General features: G+C 36.5%; 1 protein-coding gene across 2 annotated transcripts in view; it reads left to right on the top strand.

Moving 5' to 3' along the window:
- The first annotated feature begins 8,162 nt into the window (after nucleotides 1-8,162).
- The window catches only part of Slc71a1 (solute carrier family 71 member 1), a 39,068-nt gene continuing 30,039 nt past the window's right edge, over nucleotides 8,163-17,191 (top strand). For both annotated transcript variants that reach the window (XM_076863291.1, XM_076863292.1), the window contains exon 1: nucleotides 8,163-8,425. In XM_076863291.1, coding sequence (XP_076719406.1) covers nucleotides 8,342-8,425 — 84 coding nt within the window. In that variant the 5' untranslated portion in view covers nucleotides 8,163-8,341. The remainder of the gene's footprint in view (nucleotides 8,426-17,191) is intronic.

Here is a 17,191-nt window from a genome sequence, read left to right on the forward strand (position 1 = left end):
TTAATTAGGCTATGTCAAATTGAGCCACGTGAGCTTTAAAAAATTCATAGTTTATCTCCTCAGTGCACAAAGATGTGATTGTTAAGGAACTTTTTTCAATTTAAATTTTATCCAGCTTTTTATTTTGAAATATACATAAAAGTTAAGAGAATAGCATATCACCTAAATTCAACAGTTATTAACATTTTGAGAGTTTTGTCTCTATTGGGACATTTGCCTGTAAATACTTAAGCATTCATGTTCTAAAAATGAAGATATCTTCTTACTTAACCTCAATACCATTATCACACAATTCAAATTCTAATTGCATCATCTAAGTTAATTCAAATATTTCCAACTGTCTCAAAAATTACATTTTACAGATTTTTGTTTTTGAATCAGAATACAATTGATGTTTTTGTTTTATATTTGTTTATTTTAGTCTAGAAGACCTCTCTCCTTGCACACCATAGCTTTTTTCCTCAGGATAAGACTTTTGAAGAAAGTTACTGGGCTGCTATTTTGGATCTGTCCTTTGTTTGGCTTGTTACTTCTATTCTTTGTATTTCCTTTGAACTGGAAATCAAGTATATAGATTTGATTAGGTTCAGTTAAACGTTTTTAGCAAGAGTATTTCACAAGTTATATAGATTTTATATAACATTCTATTAAAGGGTACATAATCTTAGATACTCATTAATTTTGGTAATTGATTATTTGGTTAACGTGACAACTACTTGATCTCTTCACTGGAAAGGTCCTTTATTCCCCCCTTAGTAATCTTTGGAGTAATATTTTGGCACTGTGGGAATATTGTTTCCCAACAGCTTTTGTTCAGTGGCTATAGCACCAATTAATGATTCTTTTTATTTGATTGTTTTGAGACAGACATTTGCCATGTTGCTCAGACGGGCCTTGAACACCTAGGCTCAAATGATCATCATTCTTCGGTCTACCCAGTAGCTGGGACTACAGGCATGCACCACAGTGCCTGGTTCAATTAATGATTCTCAATTGATTCATTTATTACATTGGAGGGCAAAATGGTGATTTAAAATGCTTTTCAAAAAAGTCTCTAATTTTATTCTACCTTTCTTAGTTTATCTTCTATTATTTATTTATTTACTTATTTATTTTTTGGTACCAAGGATTGAACCCAGGGGTTCTTAACCACTGAACCACATCCCCACCCTTTTTCTTTTATTTTGAGACAGGGTCTCGCTGAGTTGCTTATTGCCTCACTGTGTTGCTGAGACTAGCTTTGAGCTCACATCCTCCTGCCTCAGCCTCCCAAGCTGCTGGGATTACAAGCCTGTGCCACCACACCAGGCTTATTATCTTTTATTTTTTTTTAAATAGTATTTTCCTTCCTTTTCCTCCAGTGCCTCTTTTTTCAAATATCACTATGTCTTCATGAATTTTTTAAAAAATTACTCAATGTATTATATTATAGTCAATTAGTTCTTTATATATGTATGTGTGTATATATATGTATATATGTATATATGTATATATATTTAGTTGTAGATGGATACAATACCTTTATTTTATTTATTTTAATGCAGTGCCTCACACATGCCAGGCAAGCGCTCTACCACTGAGCTACAACCCTAACCCTCAATTAGTTTGGTTTTTGGCAGTGCTGGGGATTGAATGCATCTGAGGCAAGCACCCTACCAACTGAGCTATATCCCCAGCCCTCAATTATTTCTTTTTGATAACACTTTGAGCCTTTATACTGCAAATGTCACTACAAGCTAGTGACAAATGACACATTAGCAAGTTCTGCCTAGCTTCAGACACAAGGTGTCCCAGGCTTACCTTATTCTTTTGTTATTTCAAACATGTCATTGCATCTAGGTCATTTTTGTGCACAAAGCTAGGAAGTATATTTTTAAAAGATCATGAATTCCAAATCAGTATTTATGAATTTTAACTTGATACAGTTGTTAATTTTGTATTTTGCTTGTCTTTAATAGTGAAAATCTTGGTTCTTGCTAACATTAATAGGTTTACTGATGTCTTTTTTTATAGTATATATTTTAAAATTACAATACCAATGTTATAACTTGTGGTAACATACTGAGTAAAATTTAAAGTTTTTTGTTTGTTTGTTTGTTTGTTTTTACATTTTTATATATCCTTAGAATAGAGTCCACTAAAGAGGTATAGTGGGAGTATGTGTTCAAAAGTTTTTACTTACAATCAATTTTGGAAATTACTTTTAATATCATTCTACTATTGAATATGTGAATCATTTACATGGTTCAAAGGTTAAAACTGAATGTTATACTTAGAAACATCTCACTAGCTCTCATGCCTGTCCTTCCTTTCCATTCATAACCACCTTTATAGGTAACTATTTTTATTAGTTTTTAGTTTGGCCTTCCTGTTTCTTTTTTTAAAAGTAAACACATGTATTGTTATATTTACTGTGTACTGTACTTCACTACATGGAGTATGTTCTTTGCTTTGTAAATTTTGATATTTAGAAAGGTTTGTATGTCCATTCTGTTGGTCAACTTTATACTGATAACATTTTATAGTACTTTTGGGGCTCACTTTTTGCTTGTTTGACCTTCTATTTGATTTCCCAATATTTATTATTTATTTTTGGTGGTACTGAGGATTAAACCCAAAGCCTTGAACATGCTAGGCAAGTGTTATACCACTGAGTTACATCTCTAGTCCTCTTCAAATTTCATTTTGAGACAGAGTCTGACTAAGTTGCCCAGTCAACTGCTGGCTTGAATTTTCAATCTTCTTGGCTTAGTCTTCAAGTAAGTGGGATTACAATTGTGCAACACTGTAGCCATTGATTTGCCAGTTGTTGATTCTTCACATGATTTGTCTATGTGACAGTCAAGCTTTTTTAAATAATTTTTTTAGTTGTTGATAGACCTTTATTTATTTTTTTATATGTAATGCTGAGAATCAAACCCAGTGCCTCACACATGCTAGGTAAGCACTCTACCACTGAGCCACAACCCTAGCCCATCAACCAAAGTTTTTTTTTTTTTAAATCTTTATTTTTATTTACTTATTTTTATGTTGTACTGAGGATTGAACCCAGTGCCTCACATGTACTAGGCCAAGTGTTCTACCACTGAGCCACAAACCCAGCTCCTCAATGAAACTTTTATCCTTTCTCTCCTCTCAGATTTTTACTTGTCTTACTTCTGTTTCATTAGAACATATAAACAGATTATTTGCACCCTAGTCCCTGCCTTTGTTGTAAAATTATACATTTTAAAAATGTATATAATACTCTATTGTTATATACGGACACAATGCCTTTATCTTATTTATTTTTATGTGGTACTGAGAGTCAAACCCAGTGCCTCACACATTCTAGGCAAGTGCTCTACCACTGAGCCACAAACCCAGCCTACTCTTGACTGGATAAAGTTCTAATAGAGGGCTTGTAAGTACAATAGTCTCTGAGTTGTGGCATGATGAAGATTTTCTAGAGCCTTGATACATACAGCTGTGCTACATACAAAATCCTAGACTAGCATTTATTTGCCTTGAATTTTTAAAAAAATGATGTGCCATCATTATGTTGTTTGGTTTTTTCAAGAAGTCTGGCACCACTTGATTTTTTTTCAGTTTTTGGAATTGACATTAATTTTGTTTATGCCCAGAGGCCTAAGTTTGTAGATCTTTGCCTGGAGGCTTAGATTATTTTCTCACTGATCCTTATTATTGCTTTTGTTTTGTTTTTTTTTTTTTTTTTACTTATTTATGTAGTCCTGAAGATCGAACCCAGTGCCTCACATATGCTAGGCAAAGCCCTCTACCACTAAGCCACAACTCTAATCCCTTATTAATTTTTTTTTTTTTTTTTTTGTAATGGGGATTGAACTCGGAGCTTTGACCACTAGGCAACATCCCCAGCCCTATTTTGTATTTTAAGATCTCCTTATTTGCTTAGCACCTCACCCTTGCTGAGGCTGGCTTTGAAATCATGATCCTCCTGCCTTAGCCTCATGAACTGCTGGGATTACAGGTGTGTGCCACTGCACTGGCTTATTATTGCTTTTTTTTTTTTTTTCATTCTTGTAGCTGTTGTAATCTTGTTTCTTAATTTTCATATCTATTTGTATCTATTCTCTCAGGTACCCTGTTAATTTTAGTTGTCATTTTTAAAATGATTTTATATTTTCAGTATATTGCCTGAGTTTGAATAACTGTCATTCTGTATTCTTCCTATTGTTTTAAATTTTTTATTTGTTGTATTTTTTCATTGTCTGAATTGCTTATTAATGATATTTAATTGTTGGAGTATTGTAGTTTTCTTTTGCTTTGTATTTTCTGGAGGGTAGTATTTTCTATTAATTCATAATCTTACCCCTTCACTCCCACCCCTGCTCCTAGGGCCTCAGGCATGCTAGGCAATGTGTTCTACCACTGAACTACACCCCCAGCAAAGTGTGTGGGGTTTTTTGAGATAGGGTCTCAATAATTGTTTAACCTGTCTTCAAACTCTGGGGTTCCAACAATCCTCCTACTTTCAGGTTCCCAAGCAGCTGGAATACTGGCCTTCTATTGATTAAAAAGCCTCCATTTCCTTTTTTTTTTTGGTAGTTGTGTATGGACAGAATGCCTTTATTTTGTTTATTTTTATGTGGTGCTACAGATCGAACCCAAGGCCTCACACTTGCCAGGCAAGCACTCTGCCATTGAGCCCTAGCCCCCCCTACTTTCTTTTTACAGAAACCTTGTATGGATTTTTAGTGGAGTTTCTGTTCATAATAAAATGTGGTATCTTCTTGTATCAACATAATAGGTGATTCTATGAAATAGAGGGAGGAGTAGGGATTTAGGTGACTTACTCAGTTTTGTAGTTAGAGGACTCCTTCTGTTACCATAGTGAAGTGCAGTTTCTTTAGTAAATGGTATATCTGGGGCAAAGGTGGGCTTTGAGTTCTATGATATAGTTTTTTTTTTTTTAATTAATTTTTATTGTAGGTTGTTCAAAACATTACATAGTTCTTGATATATCATATTTCACACTTTGATTCAAGTGGGATATGGGCTCCCATTTTTACCCCATATACAGATTGCAGAATCACATCATTTGCACAACAATTGATTTACATATTGCCATTCTGGTGTCTGTTGTATTCTGCTACCTTTCCTATCCTCTACTATCCCCCCTCCCCCCTCCCCTCCCCTCTTCTCTCTCTACCCCCTCTACTGTAATTCATTTCTCCCCCTTATATTTTTCCTCCTTTCCCCTCACTTCCTCTTGTATGTAATTTTGTATACCCCTGAGGGTCTCCTTCCATTTACATGCAATTTCCCTTCTCTCTCCCTTTCCCTCCCACCTCTCATCCCTGTTTAATGTTAATCTTCTTCTCATGCTCTTTGTCCCTACTCTGTTCTTAGCTACTCTCCTTATATCAAAGAAGACATTTGGCATTTGTTTTTAAGGGATTGGCTGGCTTCACTTAGCATAATCTGCTCTAATGCCATCCATTTCCCTCCAAATTCTATGATTTTGTCATTTCTTAATGCAGAGTAATACTCCATTGTGTATAAATGCCACATTTTTTTTATCCATTCGTCTATTGAAGGGCATCTATGATATAGTTTTAATACTTTAGGAATTGTTAGCTTTCAGCCACTTGCCCTTCTTCCAAGGAATCCTTACTTTCCAGTGTTGCCTCGTGAACTGTCCTATGAGTATTCCATACCATGGTTTCTGCCTGTTTTTAAGCCTGATTCTTAGCCTTATTAATTCTGGAAACACACTAATATCCTTCCAGATCCCTTTTACTTAAGTAAGCCAGTACTAGTTCCTGTTGTTGACTGTTAACCAAAGAACCCTAACTTACAAGTCAACTTTGTTGTTGTTGTTTTGTACCCAGGATTAAACTCAGGCACACTTAACCACTGAGCCACATCCCTAACCCTTTTTTGTATTTTATTTAGAGATGAGGTCTCACTGAGTTCTTATGGCCTTGCTAAATTGCTGAGGCTAGCTTCAAACTCGCAATCCTCCTGCCTCACCCTCCTGAGCTGCTGAGATTACAGGTATACACTACTGTGTTCGGGTGTATGTCAACTTCTTAACATAAAGCTCATTTGTGGATATTCACAACCCAAATCACATACAGAGTCTTTATATACAGACTAGGTCGGTATATTTTTGTTTACCATTGCAGCCCTTCAAGCCAAAGCAGGTGGTATGTGCTAAATTTCTCTTATTACTATTAACAACTGCACTTACTTCATTTTTCAATTATCTTTTCTTTGTTTTGTAACTCTGCCCCCCCCACTAGAATATCCATGTAGATATGCCTAAAACACAGTATCAACCACATATAGGTATTCAATATTTTTGAATGACTAACCAGTAACCATTTCTTAAGGATAAAAATTGGTGCTGCAGGATGAAGTATGATTTTGAGAGGCTATGAAAAGTCAGAGTAACCACAAAAAATTATCTTACCAACCCTCTACATCTAAAACAAGTTCCTGGGGATTTAATTATAAAATCTATTTCCAGAGCTTCAAATATGACTTCATCTGAAAAGTTTCTACATGAGATTTTTTTAAAACATAAGCATTATGAGTTTACGTATGTATATAAGATTTTTAAAAATAAGTATGATGAGTTGACTTACTGGGAAGTATATATCAGGCTCAAATGCCTTTCTTCTTCCTTCCATGGAAATTCATTTCTAGTAAGTATGGAAATAGGAGGTTCAGAAAATTCAGTCAAATTTATTTCTTAACATTTTATTTTGAAATAATTGCAAACTTAGAGAAAAGTTGCAATAACAAGAACTCAAATTTTTACCCTGTACTTTCCCCCTTTATCTTGTATTTTAGCTATTTATAGCCACATAACAAATTACCCCAAAAGCCTAGTGACTTAAGACAAATAGTTTTATCTTACACAGTTTCTGAGAATCAGAAATCCCAGAGTGGATAAGCGGCATGGTTCTAGTTCTGAGTCTCTCCTGAAGTTGTGGCCAGGATGTTGGTAGTAGTTGCCTTCAGCTAAAAGCATAACCAGGATAGACAGATGATTCACATGGCTTTTGGTAAGTCTCAGCTGTAGACAACTGGATGTCTCCATAGCTGCTTGGATATCTTCATGACATAGCATCTCCCAGACTTTGGGGTTCAGAGTCATCCAAAAGTAGAGCTAGCAAGAAGTTGCAGTGCCTTTTATGACCTAGCCTTTGAAGTCAGTGCTGTTACTTCTGCTTTACTCTGGGTATCACCAAGTCCAACCAACAGGTGGGAAAAGGGAATTAGACTCTGCCTCTTCTAAGGATATATACCAAATTTGTGAACATATATTAATAAGACCCACCATTACCCAGGTTGACTGGGCTTTTAACATTTTGCCCTTGTACTGTCACTCTTCCCTCCACCTCCTAACCATCTGAGGGTAGGTACTGTGCATTATATCCTTTCACTCCTTAAAAATAAAGGGTATATTTAAAGAAAAGTTACTCTCATACTATTACTAATACAATAGTTATCAAAATCAAAATATTAACAGTGGAAATGCTTTATAGTTCACATTCCTTTTTTGCCAACTGTTTTTTTTTTAATCAGTCCCCCATCTTATCCCCTGCAAATTGATTTTTAAATAATAAAAAGGTAGTGGCTTATAAAGTGTGACATAAGTCATGTAAGGTTCACTGGCAGGGAATAAAGAAAAGGTCTTGGGACAAGGGAGCTACTGTAAAAAAAAAAACAAACTCGAGCCAATTGCCTTTTGGTGGGAGCCCCCGGAACACCAGAACAACAAAAGACTATTTACCAAAAGTCCATCTTACTTTACCTCTTCAGTTCAGCATTTGTAGAAAATGAGGGTTTTTTTTTTCACTATTCTCTTCAGTTACGACTTGGTTAGAACAGCTGGAGATTGGACAAATAGTGTAGGAAGTCTGGTTAAAATTCCAGAGCAACCACTTATCAGCTATGAATGGTAACAACCTTTTGAAACTTAAAATTTCTTCATTTATGAAGAGGGTACAATAATGGTCCCTACTGCCCAGAACTGCTGAGAGAATTAAGCGAGGGGTAAGAAGTAGCACAGAGCTCCCGGCAGCCAGCCGCTCTCGGGAGTCTACGGATTCCCTCCAGGCCGCCCTCCCTGCACCGGGCCTCCGAGCGCGCGAGCGGGCTGGCCGGCGTCACGGGGGCGGGGCGGGGCGGGGCGTGCTCGTCGGCCGATCGCACGATGTGACGCGCCGCCGGAGGCAGGCCGGGCCCTCAAGATGGCGGCTGGCGCCCCGAGCGGCTCGGCCCGGCAGTAGTGGCGGGACGGCACTCGCCGCTGGGGCCGGCCGCCCCGGGAGTGGCTGCAGCAACGCCAGGAATCGAGGATGGTAAAATGACCCAGGGAAAGAAGAAGAAACGGGCCGCAAACCGCAGTATCATGCTGGCCAAGAAGATCATCATTAAGGACGGAGGCACGGTAAGCCAAGGTTCCGCGCCGGCGAGCGTCCCTGGGGCCCCGGTCTGATCTCTTTCTGCCCCTTCGCTTCCTTTTACAATCGCCCCGAACGCTTCTGGCTTCCCTTTCCCTGTCCACGGGCGCTGGGGTCTGGGTGCCGGACACCCTGCGGCTGTCGCGGGAGTTGCCCTCCCCCGCTCCGGCCTGCGGCCTCCCAGGCCTGTGCTGGGAGGAGACCGTCGCCTCCTCCGCACCGGCCGCCCCCAGCTCAGGTCGCCTTTTGAGGCCCTACGGCCCCGAGCCCCACGTGCGCCCCTGCCGCGGGGAGGAACGTGCCGGCTCCCTGGCGGTCCGGGCAGGCCACCGCGCCCTTGCCGCTGCAGCCGCGCCTCCGCCGCCAGGCCCCAGCTGCGGCGAAGCTTGCCAAGGGCCCGGGAGCAGTCCCTGCCTTTCCATATGCTGTCAAAGGTGGCATCTGGCGCGGCGACCGTACTCGGGCCCGTCGTGCGTTCGCTTTCCCCTTCCTGGTCGCGATGGGTCGGAGCTTCAGCCTTTACCTGCTCGCGGCACGGGGAGCCCTGTCAGGGAGTGGGCTTTCCTCTTTTCCTCTCGGAGTCGGAAGCCTGACAGACACCTGGGGCTTATATTTCATTCGGCTAGTTTTCCGACAAGTCATCACTCTGTGCCATAAAATTAAAAAAAAATACTACGTAGAGCTGATCATGGCCTAGGGATTAGAAATCTCTTTAAAAGTAAGACAGATTGAGGGCAAGAAAAAAATTTTGCTTTTTGGAAAAATTTGTTATCCACAATAAACTTTATGCAGTGTGCCATAATTTACCAGCAGGGGACGCAGGATTTTTAATTGAAGAGGGAACTCACCTATACTTTTTTGTACTGAGATTTCCCTTTTGCTACACTCTCTGATCTTTATTGCATCCTTTGGTATCGCGTTCTGAAATAGAACGGAAAGGTGAAAAGTGTTTGTTTACCGAGAAGTGTGTAGACATGGTTCCTTTAATTCTCTTCCTGTTTGTATTTTAATGGGGAGGCTTGCTCAACATAAAGTCCTAAATGTGTAAGTAGGCCACCATGAGGGTTTGCTGAATTCAACTTAAGTAAATGACAAATTTCTTTTGACATTTTAGAACATGACCTGGTCTAAATATGCCAAAATTTAGAAAGCTTGAGACATGGGGAATGGTTTCAGAATGTTTTTATTTAACTGTCAAATTTATTAGATGTTGACATTTTTTGAAAAAAGAAAGTTTGAAATTTCTCAGATTCTTTTTACTGTCCATTTTTAATTAAAAATATTACTTTGATCAAATCAATGAAGAGTAGACCTAGCTTGGGCTGGGGGTATAGCTCAGTTGTAAAGTGGTTGCCTCGCAAGCACAGGGCCCTGTGTTCAATCCCCAGCGGACCCCCTCCCCCCAAAAAAAATTAATCCTAGCTCTTTTGACCAAGTCAGTAATAACTATTTGGAGAGAAAAATTCTGTTGCTTTTGTCAACTATAGAAAGAGACCAGATATTAAAATTACTCATGAAAGTCTTCAAAATAGAGACAATGGTGGCAAAGTCTTCAAAATAAACAAATGATATTGAGAATCCGTAATATTTATCTTGCAAAAGGTAAGAATGAAACTAACTCATCAAGAAACACAACTTCCTTTTCCCTATAAAGTTTAGTTTTGTTTTCTCTATTTTTTGGATTTTCGTTTGATTTGTTCTATAGCAGATTCTTTCCAAATCCTGTGAGTTTTTGGAAGATATTTTAAAAAATCTTTCCTGTTATTTATTATAGTGAATTCATAGCTTGTTTTAGGACACAAAATATGATTTTTGTACCACAAAATAGTTTCAAGAGGACACACAGAGTAACTTTCATTGAGGGTTTTGGGCATTAGGGTATTATCATTTCTCATCTTATTGGACTTAATGTTTCACTTTCCATTCTAAGAGCACTGGATACTCCTTTAGAATAGAGACTTTGTTTGCATCTTTGAATCCCATAGCTGGGATAATTTTTAAAATAAAAATACTTTTATTTTTGTACTAGCACACTCTTAAATGAATTTTGTTATACTTTTGTTTATTCCAGTGCATCATCAGAAGAATATTTCAATAAATGTCATGAATTGTTTTGCAGGATAGTATTTGCATTTTAAGATGGCATATGCTTTTCTGCTTCTCTGCTTGATTGGAATACTGTTACCCAGGACTTCACACATGCTAGACAAGTGCTTTATCACTGAGCTATACTATACTCTCAGCCTTAGAGCTTTTAAAAAGTTCCACCAATGGGTAGATTCATTCAGTCACAGTTCCTTGAGGTTAATATATGCAAGGCTCTGAATATGATTTCATATTCCTGGTCTATGGTACTGGTATGATTTGATTTGTACCTAGTAGGGTTTACTAATGTTAATAAGAGTGTTTGCTTTGTCTTTCTGTTGACACATCATTATAAGCCTATTAAACCAATTTTAATATTTATAAAACAAAAAATTAGAGCAGATTTATAGTTTTGAGGAAGTGAGCCTTTCTATGTGAACCAGGTTAATGATGATGTTACTAATTTCTTTCTTTCTTTCTTTTTTTTTTTTTTTTTAATCTGGGAATCCAACCCAGGGCTTTGCATGTGCTAGACAAGTGATCTACCACTGAACTATATCTTCAGCCCCTTACTACTAAATTTTCTTTTTCCTTGAATTTGTATTTCAGTCCACTCTAAGGCCAGGATAATATTCTGTCATTTGAATAGTGCACAATTAAGGTCAGTTACAATAAGTTGTGTGAATTTCAGGAGGTCTTAACCTTTGTTTACCTTGAGGCTGTTTTATAAAGCAAAAATTTTAAGAGCAGTTCTGATTGAAAAGAGTATAAGTAGCTATAGAGTAAGTGGCATAGTTTAACTTAAGTAAGTGTTTAATCATCTACTATATACCATTCCACTGGTGAAAATAATCCTGATACTGGTGAATTTGCTTTTGAAGCATCCCCTGTAGAAATACAGTTTTTAGTTATAAGTTTTAATGTATGTGTATGTAACACTTTGATGTATCTCATTTATTTAGACCATTTAATTTAAGATAACTGAATTAAAATACACATCTTGACATTTTAGAATACTTAGTTTGTTGTCAAATTATTATCATGTATTGCTAGATTCATTCATGTTAGAGGCTGTGAGCTAAACAGTTATTCACATGAGTTATATATATTTTTGAAAATTGAAGGATCTTCTGATTCTTAAGTTTGCTTATTTTTTATATGATCTTTATTTTGTAAATACAGTTATAGGATTACATCTATGACAAAGTAGAAAATGTGCAGTTCTTTTACAAATGAAACAATAAAATAACTGAACATTCTATAAAAACTAGTTTTACATCAATTATGTTGTTGGAAATACTTTAAAAAGTATAATTAATATATCATTTGCAATATGAAATATGCCAAATCTTTCCCCCTGATTTTTTTGTTTATTTTTTTGTTGTACTTGGCTACATTATTTATTTATTTATTTATGGTGCTGAGGATTGAACCCAGGCCCTGCACACAAGTGCTAGGTGAGCGCTGTCCTGCTGAGCCACAACCCCAGCCCTTCCCCCCTGATTTTCATGAGAATAAATAGAAGTCAGTAAGAATTCAGAAAGCTAGACCCAATTTCATATGTTTTGCACTCATTACCTAGAAGGATGGCTGAAGTAGTTTCAGGAAAGCTTCAAAGAGTATAGGGTCTTTGTAGACCCAGAGAGCTGTTCTTTAGTCTTAAGCATGTATATATATAGTCATCCCTCACTATCCTCAGAGGTTTCAGGGTCCCCTTCGCTACCAAAAAATGTGAATGCTTCAGGTCCCTTATATAAAATGGCATACTATTTGCAAATAACCAGTGCAATTCTATATACTTTGAGTATTCTGGAGATTACTTATAATAATACTTAATACAGTGTAAATTCTGTTTAATGGTTGTTATATTGTTTAGGAAATAATGAAAGAAGAAAGCCTGTACATGTTGAATAGGGACATTTTTTTCTTGAACTTTTTTTTTTGGGGGGGGGGGGGTGCTGGTGATTGAACCAGGGCCTTGTGCATGAGAGGTAAGCCCTCTACCAACTGAGCTGTATCCCCAGCCCCTACTGAACATTTTTGATCTGCTCCTTGGGTGCAGAACCTACAGATACTGGAGGTCAGACTTCACTGATTTGGCAAGTTTGTGGCAGGTAGCTCCAGGGATAACTTAATTTATTCTCTCTGTGGTTCTTTTGGTTTAGGTTGGTGTGTCTGGACATAAATTAGTAAGCAGTTTTCCCAAATTATGGGGCCAGTTCATCCTGATTAGTTAGAAGGCCAATTTAGTCATCTCCGTAGAAATTCTCCTATAGTTTTAGTATAACTTGTTTGTAGCTACAAAAGTTGAAGTTTAAGTTAAAAGAATAACTTTTTTCCTAAGTAATATTCTGAGAAGTATGCATGATTTAAAATTTTCAGTTGTTTAAAAGTGCAAGTTATCTTTTAGCATTATTTTGAAATGAAAGTGTCAGTTAAAATAAGAATTGATAGTTTTAGCCATTAAACATCAAGAACCCTCAGATTTTGTTTCTTTGATGGCAAGTGTAGTATCTTAATCTTCATAATGTGTTGACTTCCTCAATATATAAAAAGTTATAAATTCTACCATGTGTAATATTGTCTTGTTTTAGAACAAGGAGTGATCAATAATGTTTTCTCATTTAGCTATAGAAATAGAGTATATTGAGAGAACACACTAAAATCTTTAGTGTGAGAGAACACACTAAAATTAATCCTGAGTTTAGACTATATCCTAGACATTGATAACAGTTTGATTTTTTTTAAGTAGGGCTTTTTAAATTTTTAGTTTTGTTTTGCTTTTTTAGTAAATTCAATTTGTAGTCATTTGAACAGTGTGAAAATGATGACTTAACTTGATTTAACAGTCACATCTTTTCCTAAGAATGGAAAAGGATATATTAGATTGCCACATTTCTTATCTCTTCAAAACTTACCACAAAGCAACATAATCTTAAGCTGTAAGTCTTTTGCTTGTTTGTTTGTTTTTCTTAAGAGAGAGAGAGAGAATTTTAATATTTATTTTTTTTTAGTTTTCGGCGGACACAACATCTTTGTTTGTATGTGGTGCTGAGGATCAAACCCAGGGCCTCGCATGTGTGAGGCAAGCACTCTACTACTGAGCCACAACCCCAGCCCCAGTATTCCATTCTTTTTAGGAGCAAGTTAACCATACCTGCTTACTCTTGTGAATACACACACACACACACACACACACACACACACACACACACATATCTTTAAAATTGACCCATAACTTGTCTGTAGAATAATTTTTTAAGTCTCACTGCAAATTAAGCCAATGTGACTCAATAAGTGTAATGGTGTCACTAGGTGTTTTTGGTGATTCATACTTTCAGGAAACTGAGGATCAGTTTTCTTTTTCCTTTGCATATATAGTATGCCTTGCCCTGCTTGATTAAAATGAGAGAAAACAACGAAAATGCCATGATGCCAGATCCTAGTAATAAAAGCCTTAGGTTTCCTTCAGTTATCACAATGTGTCAGGATCCCATTAAAACTGATTTGTGGTTAATAGTGTTTTCTACAAGAACCTGTTGTTGTTCCTCCATGAAATAGTACACTTATTCCATGCATACATCTAAATTTATTTATGTTTTTTCTTTGTAAAAACTTTCTTAGTAAATTTTAATCACCTTAGGCATGTATTGTTTAGAGAAAATGCAGTGTTTAAAGATCTTTATACTCATTCTGGATTGGTAACTCTTTAGAGAATTAAATTCTACATTCAAAATTATTTTTCCTTCTACCTTTTTTATTGTTTTTTGTAATTTCTTTATTTCCCTAATTTTTATTTTAAATTTTTTACAACAATAGAAAAATTGAAAGACTAGCACAGTGAATACTCATTTACCCATCACATAGAGTCAGGATTCACCAGTTGTTAACATTTTGCCATATTTGCTATTTCATATATATGTAGTTATATAGATATAGATATACATATACATATACATACACATACACACACATTTACATTTTTGTTTTTCCTGAACCATTTGAAGAGTCAGTTTTAGACAACATGACATTTGTTTGTAAATATTTTAGGAGGGGCTGGGGCTGGGGCTGGGGCCGAGCGGTAGCGCTTTTCCCTGGCATGTATGAAGCACTAGTTCAATTCTCAGCCCTACATATAAATAAATAAAATAAAGGTCTATCAATAACCAAAAAATATTTTTAAAAAATTTTAGGATATTACACCTGAGAATACAAATATTTTCCTCATAACCTTAATGCAGTCAATACAATTTTTTAAATTAGCATTAATACAATACTGTTGTACAATAAATAGTCCATAGTCACATTTTCCCAATTATCCTAAAAACATACTGCATTTGGATACAGAATTTAATTACTATGTTTAGCTGCCATGTTTCTTCATTTTCTTTTAGCTTAAAGAAATTTTTTGTCATTTTTAAAAAAAAATTTTTTATATTTAGGTGGACATAATATCTTTATTTTTATGTGGTACCTCGTGCATGCTAGGCAAGCACTCTACCATCAGGCCACAACCCCAGTCCCTTGTTGTTTTTTATGATCTTGATATTCTTCTTCTTGTTTTGTTTTTTGTTTGTTTTTTAATTCCAGGGATAAAACCCAAGGCCTCACACTTGCTCTACCACTGAGCTATATCTCCAGCATAATATGTTTTTTATTAATTTATTTTGGTTTTGATTTGTTTTGCCATGCTGGGGTTGAACCCAGGGCCTCACACATGCTAGGCAAGTGCTCTACCATTGAATTACATTCGCAGCCCCTTGACCTTGAAGAGTCTAAGCCAGTTTTCCAGGATGATCCTCAGTTTGGTTTATACTCACTGTTTCCTTATATAAGATGGCGTGCTGTTTAGTAAGTAGAATTACAGTGCATTATAATGGTGGAATGAGTTCTGTTTTCTGGCAATAATCTGTATAACTCCCTGGTTCACTGGTAGGAATATAACAAGAAGTTATTAAAGTCAATATTTCCTCCATAATAACTGCTGGATTCATAAACATTGATTTGGGCAATCATAGGTTCAAAATTTGAGAGTTAGATGTGGATTTTTTTCTCTTTTAAAATATTTTTATTAGTTATTGATGGGCCTTTATTTTTTTTAAATTTATATGTGGTGCTGATTCTTGAACCCAGTGCCTCACACATGCTAGCCAAGCACTCTTCCACTGAGCCACAATCCCAGCCCCAAGATGTGGATTTAGATAAGATTAATACAGATGTTTCTCAATCTATAATGGGGTCGTACCCCAAAAAACCCATTGTAAATTGAAAATTTTGTAAGTTGAAAATTCATTTGTTATGCCTACCAAACATAGCTATGGTATATAGTGCTGCTAAGCTATGTTTGGTAGGCATAAAAAATGAATTTTCAACTTAAAAAATTTTCAAAGCAGCACTATATACCATAGAGTATTGGTTGTTTCTCCCTTGTGATTGTTTGGCTGAGAGCTGTGGCTTGCTGCCACTGCCCAGCATCACAAAAGAGTATCACACTGCATATCACTAGCACTAGAAAGTTTCTGCTGAATGCATGTTGCTTTTGTACTATTGTAAAATAGAAAAAAATGTGTGTTGGGAACTATTTGTAGGCTACCCCTTCCTGCTCAGGATAAGTAAGTGGCTTACTTAAGTCACCTAGCACCTCAGTAACTGTCAGGATTAGAGCTATAGAAATAATCCATTGGTAGTAAACACCCATTATACATAAAACATGGTAGTTTGCCATAGGATACTAAAATGAATGATCCTTGTTTCTAAGAAAGTAATATTCTATGGCAGGGTATACAATAGTTAAGATTTGGTCTCTGGAGTTGCTGTGATTGACTCCATTCCATATCTTATTTTGCTCTGTTGGATTATAAAATGAAAGTAATAACCTAACTTCAGATGTTATTGGAAAGTGTAAGATTATAAATGTAAATCATTGTAAGTTTTAAGAGACAAGTTCTTGCTATGTTGCCCAGCCTGGCCTGAAACTCCAGGCAACTTTCTGTTATTGTAATAAATACCCAAGATAAATCACCTTAAAAATGGAAAGACTTATTTTGACACACAGTTATAGAAGTTTCAGTCCATGATCAGTTGGCCCTCTGGCTTTGAATCTGTAGCAACACAGTACATCATGGTGGAGGCGGCCTGTTCACCTCATGGCTAGGTGCAGCAGAGTGCAAAAGGAAAGCACTGGGTTCCCAATATCTTTTCAAGGTCATGAAAGTTAAATAAATCCCAATGATTTAACTTCCTTCTACTGAACCTCACCTCTTAAATATTTTGCCACATCACAGTGAGCTGGGGACAAAGCCTTCAATATGTGGGTCTTTGGGGGCCTTTAAGATCCAAATTATAATATTGTTTAGTCCACATTCAAATTTCCCCAGTTGTCCTGATAATATCTTCATAGCTATTCATTTTTTAAGTCCCATTTTTTTAATGTATAAAAAATTTTTTAATGTATAAAAAATTATACATTACATACAATTGGTTTGTTAAGTTTAATTTGGGGGAGTTCTCCTGCTTTGTGTGTTTGTGTGTATAGATCTTTCCTGCTACCCTGCTTTTCTATGTATAATTCTAAGCCATTTGTCTTGTAGAAAGTTGCTCAAATAGAATTTACCGTTAGTACCTCCTAATTAGACAAAGAGCTAAATATAATTGTTAAGAAAACTATA

The sequence above is a fragment of the Callospermophilus lateralis genome, chromosome 7 (assembly GCF_048772815.1).
Source record: "Callospermophilus lateralis isolate mCalLat2 chromosome 7, mCalLat2.hap1, whole genome shotgun sequence".
In the NCBI taxonomy this organism is placed as follows: domain Eukaryota; kingdom Metazoa; phylum Chordata; class Mammalia; order Rodentia; family Sciuridae; genus Callospermophilus; species Callospermophilus lateralis.